Source organism: Taudactylus pleione, unplaced genomic scaffold (genome assembly GCF_031769625.1).
Source record: "Taudactylus pleione unplaced genomic scaffold, aTauple2 ptg000012l, whole genome shotgun sequence".
NCBI classification, from domain to species: Eukaryota; Metazoa; Chordata; class Amphibia; order Anura; family Myobatrachidae; genus Taudactylus; species Taudactylus pleione.
This window is the reverse complement of record NW_028284415.1, coordinates 7669134-7692107: the sequence shown is the minus strand read 5'-3', so window position 1 is coordinate 7692107 and position 22974 is coordinate 7669134. Positions and strand designations below refer to the sequence as shown.

The following is a 22974-nucleotide window of genomic DNA, read 5'->3' as shown; positions in this document are numbered from 1 at the left end:
GGGCAGTATGGGGATTATCACGCACGACACATATGTGCAAATTCCAAGCCACAAATGTGAAAATGAGGAGAACGTTACATTTCTGAAATCAGATGTAAAATCCTTCTCGACCCTCATAGTCCAGTTACTTTGGGTATATTTGAGATTTAAAACAAGGGGTTCTCTCTCCAGAACCTTGCTGCCCCCCATTAAGTAGAGTAATACCCAAGTGAGCGCAAGGTAAATACCTTTCGGGTCCACACCAATATTTGAGATTTGGGTATAATGTAGTGATCTTCACAGATAGAATCTTGTTTACCAAAAGTGTCTTTCTGGCTCCCTGGTTTAATAATTAAATCTACCCTGCATATTTTTGTGATTCCTAGCACTTCCTGATGATGCATTTAACTTGTAGTTTTATTAGACATCTACAGAGATTTCTGCGTGTGGATCCAGTTAGAAATTTTACATACAATTTTTTATTTTGACAAACTCATATGAAAGAATCATTTTTGACTTTTTTTTTATTTGAGGTGTTCTAGTTGTATTGCTTTGCATAGGGGCCCTGTCGCGGGAGTGGCCCATGTGACCAGCAGCGCTATACAGACTGGTGGCAGCAGCACCTTCACCCACCACTCACACCACTGTCACTGTGTGCTCTGTGCACAGACTGCTATGTAGCCTATCCTATTCAAGTGACCGTGGGCCAAAGCACCTCTCCCTCCACCCCTTACCGGCTGCACACATGGTGCCACTGCTATTTCTTGCATTGAAGATGTCAATTAATTTTGTTTTTGTTATTGCTCAGCTCTAACTTGATGGATCGAAATGAGATGCAGGTTATTTATAGGAGTTTCCACTACAAAATGATGCAGTTTTCATTAAAACCAGTTCAGCAGTCTTTGCGCCAACTTGGAAAAAACAGACAGACACAACCTTCATATTATATTAGTATAGATCTAGTATCGTCCTTTTTAGTAATCAGTCAGCCACGTGGTGTTAGAATTCTTATGTCAGCCTTCCTACATAAGAGGGCATTTGTAATGTAGAGAGCAATCTGTGAATAATTACAGGAACATAAAGTACCTCAACTACATTAGTGTTATTAGTGCTAATGCCCAGCCAAACACATTTCGTTTTAGCTTCTGATCTTAAACCACTAAAGTGCTAACGTCAAAATTCTCCAGCTTGGTGTGGCCCAGTAACCGTGATTTTGTCTGCATGAAATTATACCCCAATATTAACTTTGTTAACAACCAGACATTTTACATCTAACCCTACTATGCAAATGATAGGCAACAATTGTAGAAGAAAGTGCATGCGCCTTCTTTTCTAGTAGCAGATCCTTGTCCATTGGAGACAACTGATTGGGGAAGTCCTCATTCTTGACATTCTTCTTCTAACAGTTCTACAGTTACGACTTCAACAGAGAAGAAACCGACAACATCTGGTGGATCATGGTCTCATACCCCGTGAGTATACCAGGGTAACATTTCATCCTTTCTGGACATACAAACCATTTTACCCTTTCTAACAAAGATCTGTCCTTTTTATGATATGCTGAGTAAAAAGATGAATTATTAGGCAGCGGCGTCCTGTGCTGTTGGATTTTTTTTTTTTTTATAAATATATACTTTTTTTTGTATTTTAGGGGCTTCATTTTGTGGAACTGAGGTTCTGTTGTAAATGTTTTAGGAGATTTATATAGAGGTAGACTAAATGCAGTGTTATACAGAGAACATCAGCCTACATGTTTATATAACTCCTGCAGAACCTAATGATGTCACAAACTTCTCCATCATTCATAAGCTGGTAGTAAAGTGGGGAACGAGCGTGCACATTGAAGTTGGTGTGGTCCATTAGATTTTGTTGAAAGCAAGGCCAAAGGGCTAACAAAGGGGGAGCAGTCAATGTTAACTAAAGTTTGGGAGTCCAGACCAGCCCCACTCTAAAGCTGGCCACACACTAGACCAACTTACATCCAACCAGCCAACTTGTTAATTGGTTGGAATGAAAATTTGGTAACGTATGGGAGTAAATGATGATCAGCAATTTGCTCCTAAATGCCAGAAAAGAGATGAAAATGGTCGTTCAGACAAGTTTGTTAAATGTTTGATCTAAACTATTTGTTCAAACAACAGTTTTGGTCCATTTTCCAACGTTTGGGAGCAAATTGCTGATTGTCATTTGCTTTCATACATTACCAGATTTTCATTCCAACCAATCAACTAGTTGGCTGGTTGGACAGATAATCTTTAGATGTGTGGCCAGCTTAAGGCATATCAGCCGTTCTGGCATATGACAGCATTGCAACGTTGTCCATCCAGGCCTCCTATGATAAGTACTGTGGTGCAATTGCCATCATCATGTTACAGTGTATTAATTGTTGAATATTTAATTTTTAATAAAATTCTGTCACATTTTATAAAATTTTATTAAATACTAGCTGGGATACCCAGCGTTGACCAGGTTGAAAAATGGACCTTGAAATACATCTGCAGACTTCTTTTTCTACACTGCTACCTCAACACTGAGGTATAAACAACGGGCCTGATTCAGAGCTGAAAGCTATTCCAATGTTCCCACTGTTGAGCGATGATCGGTGGTTTGCACATGAATCACAGCAACATTGCAAACGTGCTGTGAATGGATCGCGCTCGCTGTGAGGATTCACTCACAATTGATTGACAGAAAGAGACCGTTTTGTGGGGGTTTACAGGGAGTTCCGGCCAAAACGCGGGTGTGTCGGGGCCATATCCTGGACATGTACAGCCAGCATCTGCAATTGCGCACACAAAGAACAAAGTTCCAGTGTCTCAATTACCATGTCCTTTCTGAGTGACCATAGACTCACTTGAGGAGTCGATGTTTTGAGGATCTGCGTACAATGCTGCGTTTGTGTACACAGTTGCAGGCAGCTACGAGGGCTCCGGTGGGTGTCTCAATACGAATCCTTCCAGCTGCTGCATTAGCATATTTTAGCAATTGCTAAGCGGCAAAATTCACTAATGCGTTTGTATTCGCGTAGAAGTATCATGCCCAATGTTTGTTTTTACATTAGAAACCAGAATGAAAAGGCTGTTGGAAGTCCCCCTCTTGAACATGCCACATACAACTGCATAAACTTAGTTTGAATGTGGTATACTAAAGGAGGAAAGCTTTGACAAAGAACACAGTAGTAATTCACACCTGAATAACAATGCAATTTAGGAATAAATGGCAGTGCAGGCAGGCGTATTCTCTGACTGTTTGGAATGGGGTATATTAGGAGCAGAGTGACTTACACGACAGAAATCAGTATAGATTCCAAATCACTGCTGAGCAGAAATCAGTGGAGAACAGAAATCATTGCCAAGCAGACATCTCTGCAGACTAACATAGGAGAAAATGTGCTTGGAGGAAATTAGTAGCTGTCAGTGCAGGTGCAGTGTGACAGTTGATCCTCTGACTCACTGCTCGTCCGTTGGAGCTCTGACTGCCCCATTGGTACATATCAGCCTGTGCCTTCAGATCACTGCAGTTTTAGGCACTAGAAGACAGCCTAAGCGAACTTGCTCAAACCAACATTTCAAATCAGAGACTCCACTGAATACTTGGTGGGCACCATGTAGACCTCCAAGGCCCTGACGAACTTCAAACATTGCCAAAAACCTAATCCTCGTCTAACTACACCACCATGCCAAATTTGGTGGGGCTAGGTACAAAACTCTGGGTGTGCATAAAAGGACAAACAGACACACTCGCTTATTATATAGATGATTTGTAAACTCCAGTTTATTATTTGTCACAAAGATTAATCTATTGTAAAAACTCTACCAACCTGTATTATGTTTACATGCCCAATCTGGATGCAAGCATTTATGTATTTGTACTTGCTTGGTCTAGCTTTCGTCAGACTGTAGTGGCATAGGGCCTGTTCCAGAGGTGGGCGCTATGCCAATTTTTGCGCAGTTGGCTGATATACATACATACAAATTATTTTATTAGGATGTGTCATATTTGCTGACTTTCTGTATGTCCCCTCCAGGAGATTTGCTGGAGGCGTAGTGCTGCATTGTCGTCATTGTGGCCCCACCCCCTAACGTTTACAGCTGCAATATGTGGCATTTTACACTGGGAGACAGGACTACATGTCTTGTGGCTGCAATTTGCAACATTTTAAAGCAGGGTGTGGGGCTAGGATGACATGATTCAATGTGTATCCCGTCATCCAACCTCCTGGCCACTCACTTCAGTCAGGATGTACGGAGCAGCGGAAGACTGTCACACTCTGTCGGGAGGTCAGAAGAACCTCCGTAAATTAGGGACTCTCCCGGACCTTCCAGGAGAATTGGCATGTATTATATGGGATGTGTACATGCCTGGTCACATTGCATGTTTCACAATCTCTAAATTAAAATACATTAAATGTATGGTTAAAACTGGAACATGACATACAGTATTTACCATCTATTTGCCCATTTTCAAATTTTGAAAAATAACAGTAAATGTGGCATGTACAAAAGTTGGGTCACCCTTTCCATCAAAGTATAAATAATTGATTTTTTTTTCTTTTAACAGCTCAAAACATAATTGACTCATTAGACCTTAAACTGAGCCAGGAAATGACCATTCCAGAGATTCATAAGTACTGACCCTTCTGCCCTCTTAGGATAGGGTGCCTAGCAGCTGACTGGGGACATGCAAATAAAGATGACTGACTGTTACAGAGCAGGAAATGTTTTTAAAAGTATCCAGCTTGGAATTTTCACTGTCAGAGACCACAAGAAGTGAAGGGGAAAGGGTTTGACAAGATTTGGAAGGCTCAGAAATGTCTGTGTGTCCCAGGGTGTAAGACTGCCCAAGAGCAAGTGAAGACATTGAACTGAAAACTGTAGGATTCCTGAAGTACTTCACAGTTTCTTAGACTTCTGTTATTGAAGTTTTGTGTGGAGATCTCGCACATGCAGTGCACACTGGAAGACTTGCGAATATTTCTACTCTAGAAGATTTCTGCAAGGAAAACCTCCTTAGAGAAAGGATAGAAAGACTTCCAAGGGAAACATTTAAAGTGATAAATTCTGTCAGGAGGTGCTATGAAGTAATGACAGATGCCCAACTTCTGCACATGACACATTCACCGTTTTATTTATTTTTCATATATTAAAGTCAGCAAATGGTAATTGTGAATTAAATTGTGAAGAATATATTATATTTAAGTCTGTACCCTGCAGAGCTCATGTCAACTTTTCTCTTTTTTTCACTTGGAGATAGAGTATTAATGTCCAAAGAGGCCTGTGTGCAGCGGGAGCCCACCTCTAAGCAGTGGGCTCCCGCCCCAGCCCCAGATCTTAACTTGTACCAGCAAACTGGTCTCGCCTCCGTAGCGCCATCTTCCAGTGATATTCAGGAGGATGGCGCATGCAAACAAGAGAGCAAAGGTTCTGGCACAGTGCCAGAGTCTATGCTTTCTCTGCGCAGTACAACCTTCCCGAAGAGGTCACTGGGAAGATGACGCTGCAGGGTGTGCGGTGACCAATATTCACGCAGATTATCAGATGCTCTGATGCTGAATCTTCGGATGCAGTGGATCACGAAAGACTGAAGTGGGCGCCTTTCTACAACAGAGGCCCCTGCTGCTTTTGCATATTTTAGTACAGCCACTGTGTACAAACATGCAGCAGCTGTGCAATACTGCCCATCTGTATATCAGGCCCATACTATAACATGCAATTGGACAAGGGGTACCCACATCCATACAACTAAATATCAACCATAGTCTACTCACCCTCTTGCACCCTCCAATTCTCACACTCCTGCTTACTGCCCTTTACACTGGTTCATTCCATATGTCTTCCATTTGTCTACCCCCTTACCTTTAGAGTAGACTGTAAGCTCCATGAGCAGGGCCCTCCTCCCGCCTGTTCTCATTACCTACTTCTCTTACACACCAGCTACACTCTACACCTCCTTCTTGGGCTCTCTGCCCCAGTACTCCACTCCTTTGTTGTTTTCGTTTCTACAGACCTCCTAGACCAGTTATCTGCTCCCACGCTAATAGGTAAAGGTTTCAGCATACTCTGAATATTTCCAATGTACCACTTGCATCAGTGACTGTGTTGAGAGTTGTAGTGCTATTTGTTACTTATCTAATGTATTCAGGGGCGTTTCTAGAGAGGAGGGGGCCCATTTGCACTCCAACATGTGCCCCCTTCTCTCTACCCAGCAGCGCACTGAGCTGTGCGCGGCCAGCCCCAGGGCTATAGACTCTGGGCACTAGAGTGTGCCCAGACTCTATAGTGTATGCACAGGGCACCAGAAAAATGGCCGCGGCAGCCATTTTTCCTGTACTGCGCATGCGCAAACGACGGGAAAATGTCCACCACGGCCACTTTCCAGTCGTTTTACAGCACCGGACCCCTGTAGAGGTAAGTAATATTATGGGTGCAGGGTGTGCGGGGCCCCCCTGGACCCAGGGGCCTGTGTTCCCCGCACACCCTGCACCCATTATAGATACGCCCCTGAATGTAGTATATTGTTCTCTGTACTGTACTGTTTTACCCTGTACTATTTCATTGTTTTAATTTTCTGCACTGCACTGAGGACCACTTGTGGTGCCCTATACAGTAAATAGTTTATTATTATTATTATTATTATTATTATTATTATTAATACTGTGTGTGTGTGTGTGTGTATGTGTATATATATATATATATCTGCGTATTCAATATGTGGGGGGTGTTTATGCCTTTGGTGAGGCCCTGCAAGTAATGAAATTATATAGGTTTCATTCACTTTCTGTGATTTGGTAATTTGGTTATTTTAAGCACAAGGGTTGATGTGTGATGTACAATTCTGATAGTAGTTGTATAGATATATACTGCTGGTACAGCAATGTCCCACCTCCTTTTCTATTGTTGCAGATTGGTGTGCTATGTACACGAGTATTACATATTATGTTTGTAATGGTCTAAGGCTGGGTACACACTAGAGAGATATTGGCACAATATGTTGTTTAGAGGCAAATTGGAATGACATATCGTGCAGATCGCAGTGTGTACACTCAGTTGCGCTCTCCTGTGCGTAGTATACAACATCTTCTGGTTGGCCTTGCTACAGGTCAATCAGAAGATATCATGAATTAGGAGGTGCACATCATCTAGTGTGTATGACCAACCGGATGACCAAGCGGTATGTCATTCTGATTTGACCTCTAAAGTAGCCAGTGAGCTAAAGATGGTTGTTCTAGTGTGTACAGGAGCAACGAGAAATTGTATACGATCAAACGACATGTTAAATCGTTCCGTCGCTTGAAGGATTGCACAGTGTGTATGCTCAATATCGTTTGTTCTGGGATGAAGGGAAACTGGAACAACCATTGCCATGTTTTGGCATCATTCTGATGTGTACCCGGCCTAATGATAAGCTTACTATTTTATACTTTTGCAATCTTGCCTGGAATCACTGCTAGTGAAAGTCACTAACCACAATACACTGGTTGTTAAATGCACTGTATTATAAAGCATATTACACTGAGTACATACAGCTGTGCCTGTAAAAGACTGATGTCTCCCTGCTGTACTATTAACCACATCAGGAACCAGGAAGGGTTTTCTCTCTATGCTGAAGAAACTCCATTGTCGCAGGTGAAAAAAAAAAAATCTGTAAACTCAACACTGTTTGTTATTTTTTCTTTTCCCCTAGCGTAAGGGAGTAAGTAGGTCGGACATGATTTTCGTATTATTCCACTGTGTAGGCAATGTACAGTCGGGATATTGTTGATCTTTTTGGGCCTGACGGTGCTCCTAATAACATCATGCTCTGCCTCCAGTGGTGTCGCAACCATCACTTGTAGCTAGGCCATCCAAAGCTTTTGTATTGTGAGAGCTATAACAATCTCAAGATTGTCAGGAGAGCTCAGGGAAAATATACAAGGATTATGGGGAAGAGAAGACTAATAATGGTACTCTTCATAAATAGTGAGTTCTTCAAGTCGCTGAACTAACCAGTCATAGAAACTAGGTACTGTATGTCCTACAACAAGATTATTACAAATTCACTCCTTAATATTTACATTACGAAAAAGAGTTTTAATTCAGATTTTTACATTATAAATCCAGGATGCCCAATGTTAAACCTGTTCATTAATTCCTGTGGCTCTCACCATAAATAAATAGGAACTCCCATATTTTTATCTTCAAGGAATAGTATTTTAATTGATTAAACTGTCACCTAGGACCATTGGCCAGCTTAGGTCTGTACATTGCAAACCACATACAGACCAGTGATAGCAAAGATGCTTGATATATGCTGAAAAAACTCCTGATGTTGACTGGTTGGGCGACTTTGGTTGCAACAAGGTGACATTTGGGAGAAGTGTGTTGAACATACCACCCACTGACAAGAGCGTGATGTGTTTTAAAAGTGAATTTGCTACTCATTAGGACTTCATATACTGTGCATACATCATCCATGAGAGGATTAGTCAGCAATGAAGCAAATGGATCATTATGCCAAGTCTTCATGGGTCACCATTAATACAAGAATTAAGAATGGAGATACTATGGCTATGATGTACAATATTCCCATCAGTAGCACAGATGTACAAATATAAATAATATCATGTATACTAATCTGTCTTATTTTTCTGTTTTGCTGTTGCAGCCCTCAAGAGTCCAGCTGCATTCCAAGATCAGAGAAAAAACTTGGAACGAACCAAGGTACAGCCTGTAATCCTATATGCTTGCCTCCAAATATCAGGAGCAATATTTATATCCAGACACTACATACTTCTGTATCTTAATTTCTCACGCTGGAATCCAGATTTGTAGATATGCACAGGGTCACTAATAAATATATATATTAGACCAAAGTGTAAACCGTGGAGCTAGGTAAATAATATCGCTCAAGAAAGTCCGAGGTTCCATATATGTGTATTTTCTTAAAGTGCCTAGTGAATTACCATCAATAAGGAATGGAAGAAAAACTTGTCGAGATCACAATGAAATCCAATAATCAGAAAAATATAAGAGAACAACGGCACCTCCTAGTGCAATAATAAATCACAACACCACTATGATCTATAAATATAAAAAGTGGCACTGTAATAAATATAATAATACAGCTTATCTAATAAACAATCAATGGCTCCAAACAAGATATCTACAAGAACTTTGCCTTTTATTAATTCACTCAAATAGTGTAATATTAACTTAGCGTATCATAGTGTAATCCTGTTTAAACATAAATACAGGAGGACAGCGAGGCCAATTAAATACATGCAACATTTTAAAAAAATATGAATAGCTTATCTTTTGGCTCAGCCAATATACCAGGAGGAAATAGAAGTTCCAACACGTTTTGTCATTGAGCAACTGAACGGTGTCACCTTGACTTCAACAGGGGCATAGTATAATGGTAAAATTATCCACTGATTATATATATATATACAGGTTGAGTCTCCCATATCCAAATATTCCGAAGTATGGAATATTCTGAAATATAGGATATTTTAAACAAGGCTGAGATAGTGAACCTTTGCTTTATGATGGTTCAATGTACAGAAACTTTGTTTAAGGCACAGAATTATTAAAAATATTGTATAAAATTACCTTCAGGCTTTGTGTATAAGGTGTATATAAAACATAAATGCATTCTGTGTTTAGATTTGGTCTCGTTCCCAAGATATATCATTATGGTATGCAAATATTCCAAAATACGGAATATTCCGATATACAAAATACCCCTAGTCCCAAGCATTTTGGATATTGGAGACTCCACCTGTATACCAAATTCATTAACGTAACAGGTGGATTTGTAGTCCGACAAATAAAAAATGAAATAACAAAAAATACATATATACTGTATATATAGAATACTGAACTGGCACTCATCTGCAAACATAGAAATACCTCTCCCCCGTTGCCCACCAATGTCAGTACAGGTAAATCATAGTCGGATGTCATCTTCACAGGTAGCACTCAGAGAATAAAGCACACACTTGTATGGGTAAGGAAACCATTTTTTTTCCTTACTTTTCTAAGTCTGTGTTTCATTCTCGGAGTATCATCACATCTACCTGTGATGTGCGTGCGTGTGTGTGTTTGTTTCTGTCTAACTAATGATCATATCTCTGGTTTGTTTAGTGAGGTGACAAGTGCGTATTATAGTTATGCTAATCAAATAAGTCATACAATCACTCCATCTGCATATACTATAGTTACCTTAGTACCTAGAGCTGAGCTGTATCCCAGTCCTGCGTTTTGCGGTGGAACAAGCCGTTTTTAGTGTGATGATAGTGATACAATCTTTCAATTTTGCTTTTGAGTTCCCCTTCTGCGCTGCATTTATAAATCACATTTTGCACAATGTGAAGTCTATGAACAGAGCTGACACAGTGACGGCCTATTCATTCTGCCCTGTAATGGGGTTGAGGTAGGGCTGGATACACTTGAAAGCAAATTCCACCAGAGAAATGTGTGAAATTTTGCTGCCAAATGCAGACTGCGGTGACTATCCCACAGATGTAAAGTCCCCTTGCCTCCAGTAACCATGACATTATGTGGCCTTTCATTAAGGACCAGCTTGTGAGACCTGTGGATTGGTCAGCAAAGCAACAGTTCCACCATCATGAAAAAAAATAATAAATAAACCCCACAAATCATGACATTCTTTTTTGGTATTATTCCAATGCAGTAGTGTTGTCCATGAATAATATTTCTTAGTACTTATTTGTTGGATTAGGATAGCAATTTTTTTTCGGCACAAAAATGCATATGTACCCTTGTAACTTTGTACGTTGTATTCCTCTGACCTTAAATGTACGTTGTATTCCTCTGACCTTAAATGTACCTTGTAAAATAAAATCTGTTTTTATAGTCGGGCAGTAAGGAAGTTTGCTGTCTGGCAAGAGAGAGATGGGAATAGAATCTGACCCTAGTAAATATGAACCCTTACAACATGGGTGACCAGTCTATCTGGAGAGCATAAAGTCTCTTTCTGAGACTGCTGATCTCTAAATGCAGGAAATGTACTGAGTCATCCCTCACTCACTAATCATAACATTTTACCTCCTGCTTTTTCAATCAGCGGATAAAATATGAAGTCATAGTTGAAACCAAGGACCAGAAATATGTAGATGAGTTTGGAAATATCATAAAATGGTACCTGTTCTTCATTCCTTTCTCTTCAGTCTTATAGTGGCAATTTGTAACCCTTTGGTTCCCATCATTTGGGAAAGTAGGATTTATTCACTAACCTACTATTCATTGAATGGGGAGGGGGATTGGAGATTGTAGTCAGTTGATTTATAATCATTCATTAGTCTCACTTGCCCTACCCAGAGCAGCACTGATATATCACTTTGGAATACAGTATATGTAGGGCTGTAGAGAGTACCTGGCCGGGCCTGGGTAATGACAAGGGGGCTTGAGCTTATGTTTGGAGGTGTTGCCACGCACCCTGCCAAAAATAAAATAAACTATTATTTGCGATGTTGCATAGCGATGGCACTCTCCACAGGGGGCGCCGTTTTTCCCCCTTACTATTTGGTGCAGGCAGAGAAGACTGCTGCTGTACTCACTGCAGCCCAACACACAGCAGTGTGTGTTAGGCGATGCTGCCGCTGACAGGAGGGGGGAGGGAGCAGTGGACCCGGGCCCCCACCGGGCCACTCCAGCAAGCTCTGGCACAGGTAATCAGTACCCGGACCCCCACCCCCTCGGCGTCCCTTTGTACAGTTGCACTGACTGTACCCAGTGATTTAATTTGCTTTATTTGGCTCTATACTCAAGGGTCATATGAGAAATGGCAAATGCCACCTACCAGAAGTCCCATTTACAAGCATTTTCTACTTCCTAGAAGTAATGGAATATCTCTGACCTGTCAAATGTAGAAATTCAAATGTTTGAAATGTCTAATTGCAGAGATTACCTACTTCAGATAGTATGCTAAACATGGCAGTCTTCCCAGTGTATACAACCTGTTCCGTAGCCTATTGCAGGTACTCTAAAGACTGTGGGGTCTATTTACTAAGCAGTGTTAGGAGACAGAGTGAAAAGTGATAAGTCTGTGATAAGGTGCCAGCCAATCAGCTCCCAACTGTCATTTTTCAAACACAGCCTGTGAGATGACAGTTGGGAGCTGATTGGCTGGCACCTTATCACTTTCTTATCACTTTTCACTCTGGGCAAAACTTACTAAGCGGTGGTTTGATGGAAGTTTCTATTCTATTCTAAACCCCGGCGGTTTGGTGGGGGTTTCTATTCTATTCTAAACCCTGGGGGTTTTGTGGTGGTTTTTCAGGGGTTTCTAAATGACAGCCCTGTTCTATTCTATTCTAAAATGTATTTTGACTGTGGTTTGGTGGCAGTTTTGCTATCTGCAGATTTACTAAGTCCAAAACCGCTGCAAAACTGCCATCAAAACACATGTTATAATAGAATAGAACAGGGCTGTCATTTAGAACTGCTGCAAAACCGCCACCAAACCCCTGGAGTTTAGAATAGAATAGAAATCGCCACCAAACCGCCGGGGTTTAGAATAGAATAGAAACTGCCGTCAAACCGCCGCTTAGTCAATTTTGCCCTCTGTCTCCTAACACTGCTTAGTAAATAGACCCCTATGTGAGACATCTGAAATATTTGGGCAACTATGAAGACCCAGTAAATTCATGGACTGTTTTTTTAATTTGTTTAATTTTTATTTTATAGTAGTCTGCTTTAACACAATCTATACAATGCATTTTAATGTACTGACTTGCTGTGATGTATCTACGATGTGATGTCCACTTAGATCAGGAGGTATATTTCTTAATATTGGTGCTTTGCTCAGTTATATATTGGTGTTTGTGGAGGATTAACTGCTAGTTATTGTGTACCTCCCAAAGGAAGGGCAACATTATTCTCTTTGGGTGAAAGACATTCCACATTACAAGCCACAAAAGTTTCTGGAGTGCCGCCACCACCACCATCACAACAACAAATACAAACATTTACTAAAATAATAAACGAGTACTAAAAATGTTAGTGGCTCACGTGTCCTTCCTTTTTTTAATATAGTTTGCCCAGGTTAGGGTGATAATTTGTAGTCCGGAGATGAAGACATGCATCAGAATTTTGTACTGTTATTCAACTGTGAGCAGGACTAACTGTGGCAAGGTCCACTCACCAGAGGGCCAGGCTGTGCTGGGTATGCAGGCCTCACTTTGGTTTAGTGGTGGATCCAGGGGGAGGGGCGGCCAGCCAGACCCCCTCCCTTAGCACACACACTTTCTCTAGAATAGCATTTTGGATGGCTTCCCTCTCCTCCCCAGCTCCTCATCTCCTTCACAGGGCAAATTCTCATCCATCTCCACCTCTTCCCTCACTGAGCATCACTGAGAGCTCGGCCCCGGGAAGGAGATGAGGCATTGAGGAGAAGAGGGACACCACCCGACGTACTAATCACGATTGGCACTGAAAACCTCCTTGACTGCCACCTTGTGGCACCAGTGACAAGGTTGCTGACTCCTATTCTATTCTAAAGTGTGTTCATATTTGCTTCACCTATCTGGGAAACAATGGAAAGTATAGAGCATAGGTATAGAGTATCCACTTGTATTTGTGTATATACTCCCTATTTAAAACCTCCCAATGTTCATATTGTATACATTTTATTTTATGACTCTTTTCTAGAGTGAAGATTATTTGAAGCACAAGGTCAGAAGCAGGCCAGAAAGGTCTGATCTGATTAATATGCATATTTTGCCAGGTAAGTCTGATGTCTGTATCTAGTAGATACAAAGTATTTGGCATTTTAGGGCCAAAACATTTTAAAGAAATGATAATATATTGAACAAATTTGTACCAAAATCATCCTTTATTTTAATTTTGTCCTAGATTCAGCAGCTGAAGGCTCAGCTCAGGCTACTCAGATGAAACTCAAAAGGGCTCGCCTGGCGGATGACCTGAATGAAAGGATTGCCCTTAGACCAGGTCCTTTGGAATTGGTGGAAAAGAATATCATTCCTTTGGAATCTACTGTGAAAGAGGCCATGAAAGGTAAAACATGTTCTCTTCCATTGCATGTCTCTCACCAGAGTATATGTTGTATAGTCCCTGCACCCACAATTATACTCGCTTCTCCGAAGTCCCACGTCGGTCAGCACTGCAGTACAGCAAAAATCACTGGGAAAATGGCGTGGTGTCCATTTTCCCGATGTTTTGCACCCGACGGGTGCCATGTTCCCAGAAGCCTGCACATGCGCAGTAGACTCTGGCACAAAACCAGAGCCTACCGTTCTGCCAGAGAGGGGAGGGGCTCTCACTGGCCCTCTCCTCTCTTAAACTGCCTCTGCTCATACACCTTTCCTTTTTGCATAAGACATCTGCTGCGACTTAGGGCTCCAGTAGTTTTAGCTACTGTAAACTCATTGTGAATGCAATTTAAGAGCTGCAGCCATTTATCATTAGTGATAGAGCTGTTCTAATGCAGCGCTATCGAATTTTAATTTCTTCATTAGAAAGAACAGGGTGCTGATATTTAACAACGAGCGATATTCGTGACTTACTGCTCGTTGTCTTAATTTCAACTCTCCAGCTTCTAGTACCTGTAAAATAGAGCAAAAGCGTTGCAGTCCTGGTGGCAATGAAACAGAGCCGTAACTAGACTTTTTGGTTCCCTGTGCGAGAAAGAACATTGGGCCCGCCACTCCCCATTTGTCAAACAGGGACATAAGACGTGCGCCCGAAAAAGGGTCATGGCCTCTTGGGGAAGGGCCAGGGAAGAGACAAGGGAGGCCAGGAGATGCTGGGGATAAAAGAAGAGAAAGCTACATGTGGAAATGATAATAAACAGAAAATTGACAGGCCTGATCAACGCTTCCTGCCCTGCGGTGCCCTGTGCCATGGCACTGGTCGCAACACACAAGTTACGGCCCTGCCATAAACAATAGAAGTCAGAGGCTGGCTGCGGGTGATGCTGGAACTTGTAGTCCCACCTCAGTTCCCTCACAGCAGCCAATTACATGTTCGAGTGCAGTGAGAGCTCGGTGCTAGGGAGGACACAGCCATGCAGTGAGTGCTCGGTGCTAGGGAGGACACAGCCGTGTAGTGAGTGCTCGGTGCTAGGGAGGACACAGCTGCTGTGTTACCCCACCCGGTGCTCAGTCATGATATGCGATATGTGACTGTGACACCGCCAGCACTGCTCCCCGCACTGGCTCGACTATGATATGGGTTTTGGCACCATCATCCCGTCCACTTCTCCCTCACTATAGCGCTGCTGACATCGAGTGTGACGAAGAGACCAAGGGAAACAGCTCCGGTGGATGCAGCCTCTGTGTATCGGGACGGGTGAGCTTGGGTCTACGGGACACTGGTGCACTCCTACAGGCACATGTGTTAAACACCGCATATGCGCCAGGAAGGCCAACTAATGGCGCCCGCATTGATTTCAGAAGAAAAAAAACTGCTTAATTCATCAGCGCTGTTTGGACAAGAAAAAACGCTGCCCAGTTTCTAGCACTACCGCATGCCGGCGAGCACGTCATTGATAAATACAAGTAAGAGAAAAAAAGAAAACACAGCGAGTGGTAACATTAAATAGCATTGCAGGAGGAACTCGTTAGTAAATGGAGCCTTTAGACGCTTCACCACCGGTAGCGATTCCTGCACTTTAAGTAATTTTCATGAAATTTGTACCTTATTCGCATCATAGCCACATACAAATTTGCTTATAGTGTACTAGGTGCTTTGGATTCGTATTTTTGTCACAAAGGAATTGGTATAGCCGCAGATGAAGCAAAACGAGGCATGGCGCGGATCTCTTATCGGACTTCCATCTTTTGTTGCATTAGTGATGGAAATAAGATGCATATTTTGTCAAAAAGCCTCTGGCGACGGGCTCAGTCGCAAAGTCTGGGACTTGCCAAATGCAGCTGTTTGGCGCGATTTGAGGATAGCTAGATAAATAATGTAACTGCGCTAATATGTGTAAAGCAGCTCAATTGTGAGCAAATTTTAAATAGACTAATAATATGGAAAAATTAGCGCTATATGAAATCAGTGTTAATAATTAGTGGCACTGTAAAAAAGATTAATTAGTTATTATGTTTATAACGCATTATGGAAAGGCAAAGTTACTTGGGAACGGGACCCACCATATTTCAACTCTCCATAAGGAGAGTATTTACAGTGCCACTAACACTGCACAACAATGAAAATGTTTCCGATGTGAAAATAGTTACTTCTAATTGATTTCAGCATGCAAAGAATGAATATGACATTAAAACTCTCAGTTAGCTCTGAGTGCCGAGATATAGCCCATTTATGACGATGTATGGGTATTCCTTGTGAAGTGGGCAGAATGGAGAGAACCTTACCAGCAATCTGCATTCCGCGCAGAGGGGGTGGGGCCTAATGACCCAATTAAATGAATCAGTTATTTGTCCCCTCCCCTGTTCAAATATATGCGATTCACGGGATTACCCACACAAGATAACTAAGGTGCACTGAGTGACAAGCATAGTGAGCGATTCCACCAAGACATTTCAGCAATGGAACAAAGAAATCAGGGTAGGTGAATCACTACTGTTGGACAGTGACAAGAGATGCCCCATAAGAGGAGTACAAGCGACAAGCAAAGAGAAAGCACTCCCATGAATAGGCAACTATATTAGATAGTACTTTCGTATGCTGTATGTTTGTTTCGTATGCTGTATGTTTGTTTCATTTTGTGTTCTTATTTGTGATTGATTGAATTAAAACAACTGTTATTTCTTTTCTATCAAGAAAATTTCAGATTATTTTAAAATAGCTTTTCACTATGACTATATTACTAATGTACATACAGTATAATGCAAGTAGTGTAGCTCAAAAAATAGAGCTAGTAAAAACATTCTGAAATCATTTTAGTTTTTCTTGACCTCAAATTAATAATGTATGACTATTTTTAGAAAGGAAACAAATGAAAAGTATTAATTTGTTGTACAGTGTAATTATTAACACTGATTTCATATAGCGCTAATTTTTTCCATATTATTAGGCGATTTGAGGATAGGTGTATGTTGCGCCCATGAACTGTCCCTGCCTGTCAATCACTTTGCGAATAAATCCTCTCTGCAAGCGACAAGGAAAATTAAACTTGATGCATGCGTAGTGCAACTCGTATGCATGCGCAGGTTACGATAATCGCTCAAACTGTGCGGATGGCGTTTTTTGTTTGCTTCTTTTACAATTTTTTATTTCAAATATATTAGTTAAAAAAAACCCACTCATGCTGTGACCTTGCACCTGTGATTGATATCCCTGAGTATTATTGAGAGGGGACCTTATTATGTGTCTGTGTTTGTATTTACTTATTATATTTTGTCAAATGTGAACTATAGACTATGGGTCTGATTCAGAGGTGCACACAGATGCGTCTTTTGCCGCATATTTAGACGCAACCACTGTCAGCGACACACCCACGTCTGGCTAGCCACCCCCTGCTTCCTCCCAGGAGCGCCCATTTAAAATCCACAGCTCTTGCGTACAAATTTGTTCTGCGCTAACCATTGGGTCACATGCAAAGTGCGACTCAGAAGCATGCGCAGACAGGAAACATCGGCTGATTGCGTCTCACATTGTCACAGCATCCACCTTTGAATCTGGCCCATTGTCAGCTATATGCTCTTCTTATATATAGCCATACACTAGTTACAGTATTGTTGATTGACTCCTGTATTATTAATCTATGAAGGCAGTCCAGCCACATATCCCAAGCCTGTGGATGCCTTTGCTTTTGAAGAAGACAGCAGCAATGATGCCTTATCCCCTGAAGAGAGAAGCGATGACTCCCAGGGAATCTCATCTTCATCTCCACAAGAGACCAAAAATATGGACACCGCTGGTTCTCCACATTCTGCTCCAGTGCAGGTAAACTTTCTAACCAGTCTTAAAGTTTAAGTAACAGTCTCCTTAGAGGATATCTTTAGCAGGTTTGGTATTCTAAAGCAGTGGTTCTCAAACTTGGTCCTCAGGACCCCACACAGTTCACATTTTCCAGGTTATCCAGCAGGTACACAGGAGTATACATTACTCATTGACACATATTGAAAGATCCACAGTTGGAGATAATTATTTCACTTGTGATTCCGTGAATAGACCTGGAAAATATGCACTGTTTGGGGTCCTGAGGACTGAGTTTGAGAACCTGTGATCTAAAGTGTCACAAATGCCATCAACCACCATTGAAGATGTTCAGCAATTGTAGTTTCTGTGGTGGTTATGGAGCTACATTACAAAATGAATATAAGTTATTGGCATTTCTGACTTGGTATTCAATTAAGGACCATTTCATTAATGGTGTCTTTAGGCATGGAGCCTCGGGGACGACAAGCCACACCTCTGGTACACAGAACATGATATGTCATCAGAATCACATACCCCTATTCATTACCTCAGGCAAAATAATGTTCACTAGACATTACCAGAGTCGGAGAATTTAGCTGTTCTGCTGCCTGATATGTTAAGTGAAATGGTGCCCATCTACACCTTTATATAAAGTACCATAAACCTTTGTAAATAAACTGAGCACAATTAAATAAAAAAAAATTCTAAATATTAGATCTACCAACAAAAGAAATTGAGATTTTGCTATCAAGGGCATTCCCATTTAAAATACATAATGACCTTAATTTTCTTGCTATATAGATGAGTAATATTGTCATTTGCCTCAAGTTTTTATGCCCAGAATTCCTCCATCATTTTTGCTTCATTTAAATTTCTCCCTTATTGTTATACTTAAACAACATCACAGCCGAATAAATTGACACCATTGTCTTCACAATAATTTTTTTTTTATTATAGAGATTAAAATACCACGCACAGTACCATTATACCACATTATACACATATGCCTGCATGCCAATTTCCTTTAAATAATTTATTTGATGTAAAAAGAAAAATTCAATACATACTAAATTTTAATAAATATCTTATCAGCGTTGGTTTGGAGGGGTGAGAGGGGGAGGGGAACAAAACTGTTCACCACTTATGCAAGTATTACACTTCAGTTTATTTTTAGTCACACCCCACTGTAAGATTGGCATTCTAGATTCCAACTCGCCCCTTTACTTCAACATAGACTAAATCAAATATATACGTATGAATCAACGTGTGGCCAATGGTTCCATTTTCCATTAATAATGTACAGTACTTTAGTTATCTGCTTAATTATTAATTTGTTAAAACAGTGAATAAGAATTGTGGACCCTGTATTAAGTAACAATGCTAAAAGACAATTATTAGTTGTTGGTACACACAAGGCTGCCAAATAAAGTATCCGAAGGTCCTGCCCCAAATGGTAATATAAGAATCTCATTGGTTAGAAACTCGTGGTCTATATGGTTGTCAGTTTCATTTAATAGCGGAGTATACTCAGCACAAATGGTCTGTGAGCAGTAGCAACCAATCAGGCTTTCGGTGGTGTCACACAAGCTGTTTTTCACAAAGCAAAAGGACAGCTAGAGAAGCACCTGCCCAATAAAGCAGAATGTTTTCCTGTTTGCAGAAAACACATTAAAGGTCTCATTCAGAGGCACATGCAATTTGCATGCAATGCCATTGTTCACAGTGGAGCAATTATTTGCAACTGCGCATGTGTAAAAATTTCTGAAAACCCCTATGGTGCATGCTTTACACAGAGTGTGTGAGCAAAGATGCTGTTGCAACTGGGACAGACTGTATAAGCAATGTAATGGTAAAGTGCTAGGCGTTTCAGGGTGGTGACTGGGAGGTGGCTGTCACAAGATGGTATTTGTGCGGTGGGCTTTCCCTTACTGCATTAATAATAGTATTCTGCAGCAGTTTTTATTTTTTAGTAGCTGCCAGAGCAGAAAATCTGCTTGTGTGACACGATCTGGACAAAATGAAAACCTTTGTATAAGACAGCAGATTTTAAAAAATGGCTACTATTTTCTAGAAGAAGAGAAGGACATTTGTAAGATAAAGCAAAAGCTTTGGTATTTCCTAACCTATGCTACAAAATTGACAGTGTAAGATGACTTTGATATTAGATACACCACATATGTTGACATTTTCTCCATGTTAATTAGTGAGCCCCTTCTACAGTATATCTGTATGTTAAAATCAAAGGTGGTCTTTCAGTTATGCTATGGCATGGAGGAGCTATTTAAGAAAACTCCTCCAAAAACCATTTGATACATTTAGGTGATACTAAAATAACAGGGTGCGAAATGAGAATGTAACAAGTCAGTCAAAAACACAAATGAGTTGTCCTTTCTGTAACAATTAGTAGACATAATATAGCATTAGCTTTAAATATACTAGGAAGTAAAAAAAAAATGTTGATTTGTAGTGACAGGTTCACAATAATACACTTTTATGTAGATAGCGAACGCTGCTGAAATATATATTCGTACATGACGCTGTCTGTATAAATTCTGATTTGTTGTCTAAATCCACCATTAAGCTGTCATGCAGTTACAAAACTGACACAAAGCCTATAGATCAAATCTTCTTGGACTCCATGACTAATACCTAGAGCACTGACCTTTAGAAGAGTTGAATCTATCAATTTATTTTGTCAATTGCATCATAAAGGACATTAAAATAAAATCTGTACATCATTTTGTTTAGAAAACTAGATCACTGACTGACATTAGACGGGGCTAGTAAACTTTCCGTGTTGTAATAATGCTTCAGAAGATAGCAATGTTCTGTGTAGGGTATACAGGGGGATTGTTAACCCAGATATGACAGGACTTTGGCTCATGCTGCTTACTCCTCATTCCTGTGTCTTTGTAACACAGTGTACTTGGCATAAGAGCCTTTGATTTTTCCAAGCTCTAAGGGCAGTCAGCCAAAGTATTGTCTACGTGCTATGTCTGCTTGCAGAGGGCTCATAAAATATGATTGGTCTTGGAGGCTTGTATGTTGTAGTGAGGGCATCATGCTCACAATCTAGCAGTTAGGATTTTTAGGTAAGAAATATTTTTGTGATCTACATCATGTTGTTTTTTGTTGTTTTTGGAGGTCTAAGGCCCCAAAAAAATTCAACATAGCAAGAATCTGAGAACAGATATGTTTTCAGCCCACCCGCAGTGTTTCTTTTCTGTCTGCCATGAAATCTATTTGAATGGTTGACATTTTTTTTCCAATTTACTTATAAGATAACTACATAAATCTACAGCAATTGTTAACCTTGTTTGTAATATAGTATACCACCTCTGCCACGAGGCAATCCCATGATTCTGCAGCTTTGCATTTAAAGTATTAACTAACTGACTAATTAATTATAATTAATTCATTAATTAAATAAAATGTGTTCCCACTCTTTCAAGGTTTTATTTATGGGGTTCTTTAAGAAAAGACATACAGTATAGAAGTTTTGCCTTAAAATTTCTTTAGGATTGCACTTTGTGTAACTTATGTAGCCTCTTCCTATAAAAATGTAAAAAAAATAAAATATAGGGTTAGTTAACTTCATATTAAAATGTACCTTTTTATAAAATACACATTCTGTAGTCCTTTATTTCTATTTTCTAAAATGATAGATATTATTATTATTATTATTATTATTATCTCATTTTTTTTTTTTAACCTGAGTATTTTAGTTACTTATCATTTTTTAGAATATACAAAAATAAGTCTCATTCTTGGCACTGCACCCCAAGGCAGCAGAAAAAAAAATGTACAATAAGTCACCCACTTATATTTCAAGAATACACAACAAAAAAACGGTCTTACAGTTCAGCGCTATGGGTTGGTGTTCTGTTTTTTACTCAGGTTGTATCAATAAATTTCCCTCAAGGAATTTCCAGTCATTAGCCATAGCTGGACAGAATTTCCAGATATCCTGAATTAAATAAAATGTCCTCTAGAGATGTATTACTAGGTGTCTGCCAAGCACGCTGTGCAACATGATAACTAGATACATATAGTCTCTTCTAGTCTGCACAGAGTAGGAATTTCAGTGCTTGTGTCATTTTCCAGACATTGTGCAGATTATTGAATTGTCGCCTCTGTTTTACTAGTTTCTGAATACATAATTTAAGAGCTCTCAGATTACTGTATTCTGTATATGAATTACTGGAGAATAGATTTGAATATCTGTTTTATACCTACTCTTAAAGGTTTTCCCCATATTAAATCATTATATTGGATGCTATTAACACTACAGTAACTCCTGATACTTAATATAGGATTACTCTCTGAAATTTGATAACTGATTACTGATGCTGTTTGACAGGTGAATATTTGACAAGCTACTGATTACTAAAGAGGGTGAATTTATTACAACCTAACTATCAATTGGCAGCAACAGGGTATATTTCATTCTCAACAGGTAGTTTCAGGCAGAAATAAAATTTTAAGTATTGAAAGTCATTCCAGTAAGTTCTAGTAAACAGTTTAAAGAATTTAAGAAGGAACCTAATTTTCTTCTATCACCCTCTTAGTTGTTTATAAAAATTACAGAAAATAGTTTGAATTCGAAAAAAACACATTTAAATTGATTTTATTCTGTTTTCATTCTTAGTGGTAAATTTACGAAGATGGGAGTTCTATTAAGAAGTGATGTTATACATAGCAACTAATCAGATTCTAGGTATTATCTTCTAGAAGGTGCTAGATAAATGAGAAGTAGAATCTGATTGGTTGATATGGGCAACATCACTTCTTAATAGAACTCCCATCTTAGTCAATTTACCCCTTAGTATGTTGTTATCTGTGGCAAGCATCTAAACCACCATCATATATGGCTATGGATACTCTGTTGCTGTTTTTCAGCTTTGCATTTATCTAATGGAAATAATTACCTATGCATGAATATATAATATTGTAATTTACATGCAGAGTTCATAACTCAGTAGACATAGGGGCAGATTCAGAGGTGGACAATAACTTGACCGATGGTTTTAGATCTGCGCATGTGCAACTCTCGCTGCAATGTTGATTCATGCTGAGTTTTTGGATGCATGCAGCAGATCTAAGAAGCCTGGAGGCCTGTGTCTCATGACTAAAGACACCAATTTCA

The 22974-nt window shown here is 40.0% G+C and overlaps 1 protein-coding gene across 4 annotated transcripts in view; it reads left to right on the top strand.

Moving 5' to 3' along the window:
- The window catches only part of MYOCD (myocardin), a 52149-nt gene that overhangs the window by 16206 nt on the left and 12969 nt on the right, over positions 1-22974 (top strand). For 3 of the 4 annotated variants that reach the window (XM_088468326.1, XM_088468308.1, XM_088468299.1), the window contains exons 2-6: positions 1386-1451; positions 8623-8678; positions 13632-13707; positions 13836-13997; positions 17677-17852. In XM_088468326.1, coding sequence (XP_088324452.1) covers positions 1386-1451; positions 8623-8678; positions 13632-13707; positions 13836-13997; positions 17677-17852 — 536 coding nt within the window. The remainder of the gene's footprint in view (positions 1-1385; positions 1452-8622; positions 8679-13631; positions 13708-13835; positions 13998-17676; positions 17853-22974) is intronic. The other variant, XM_088468317.1, reaches the window with a different exon arrangement.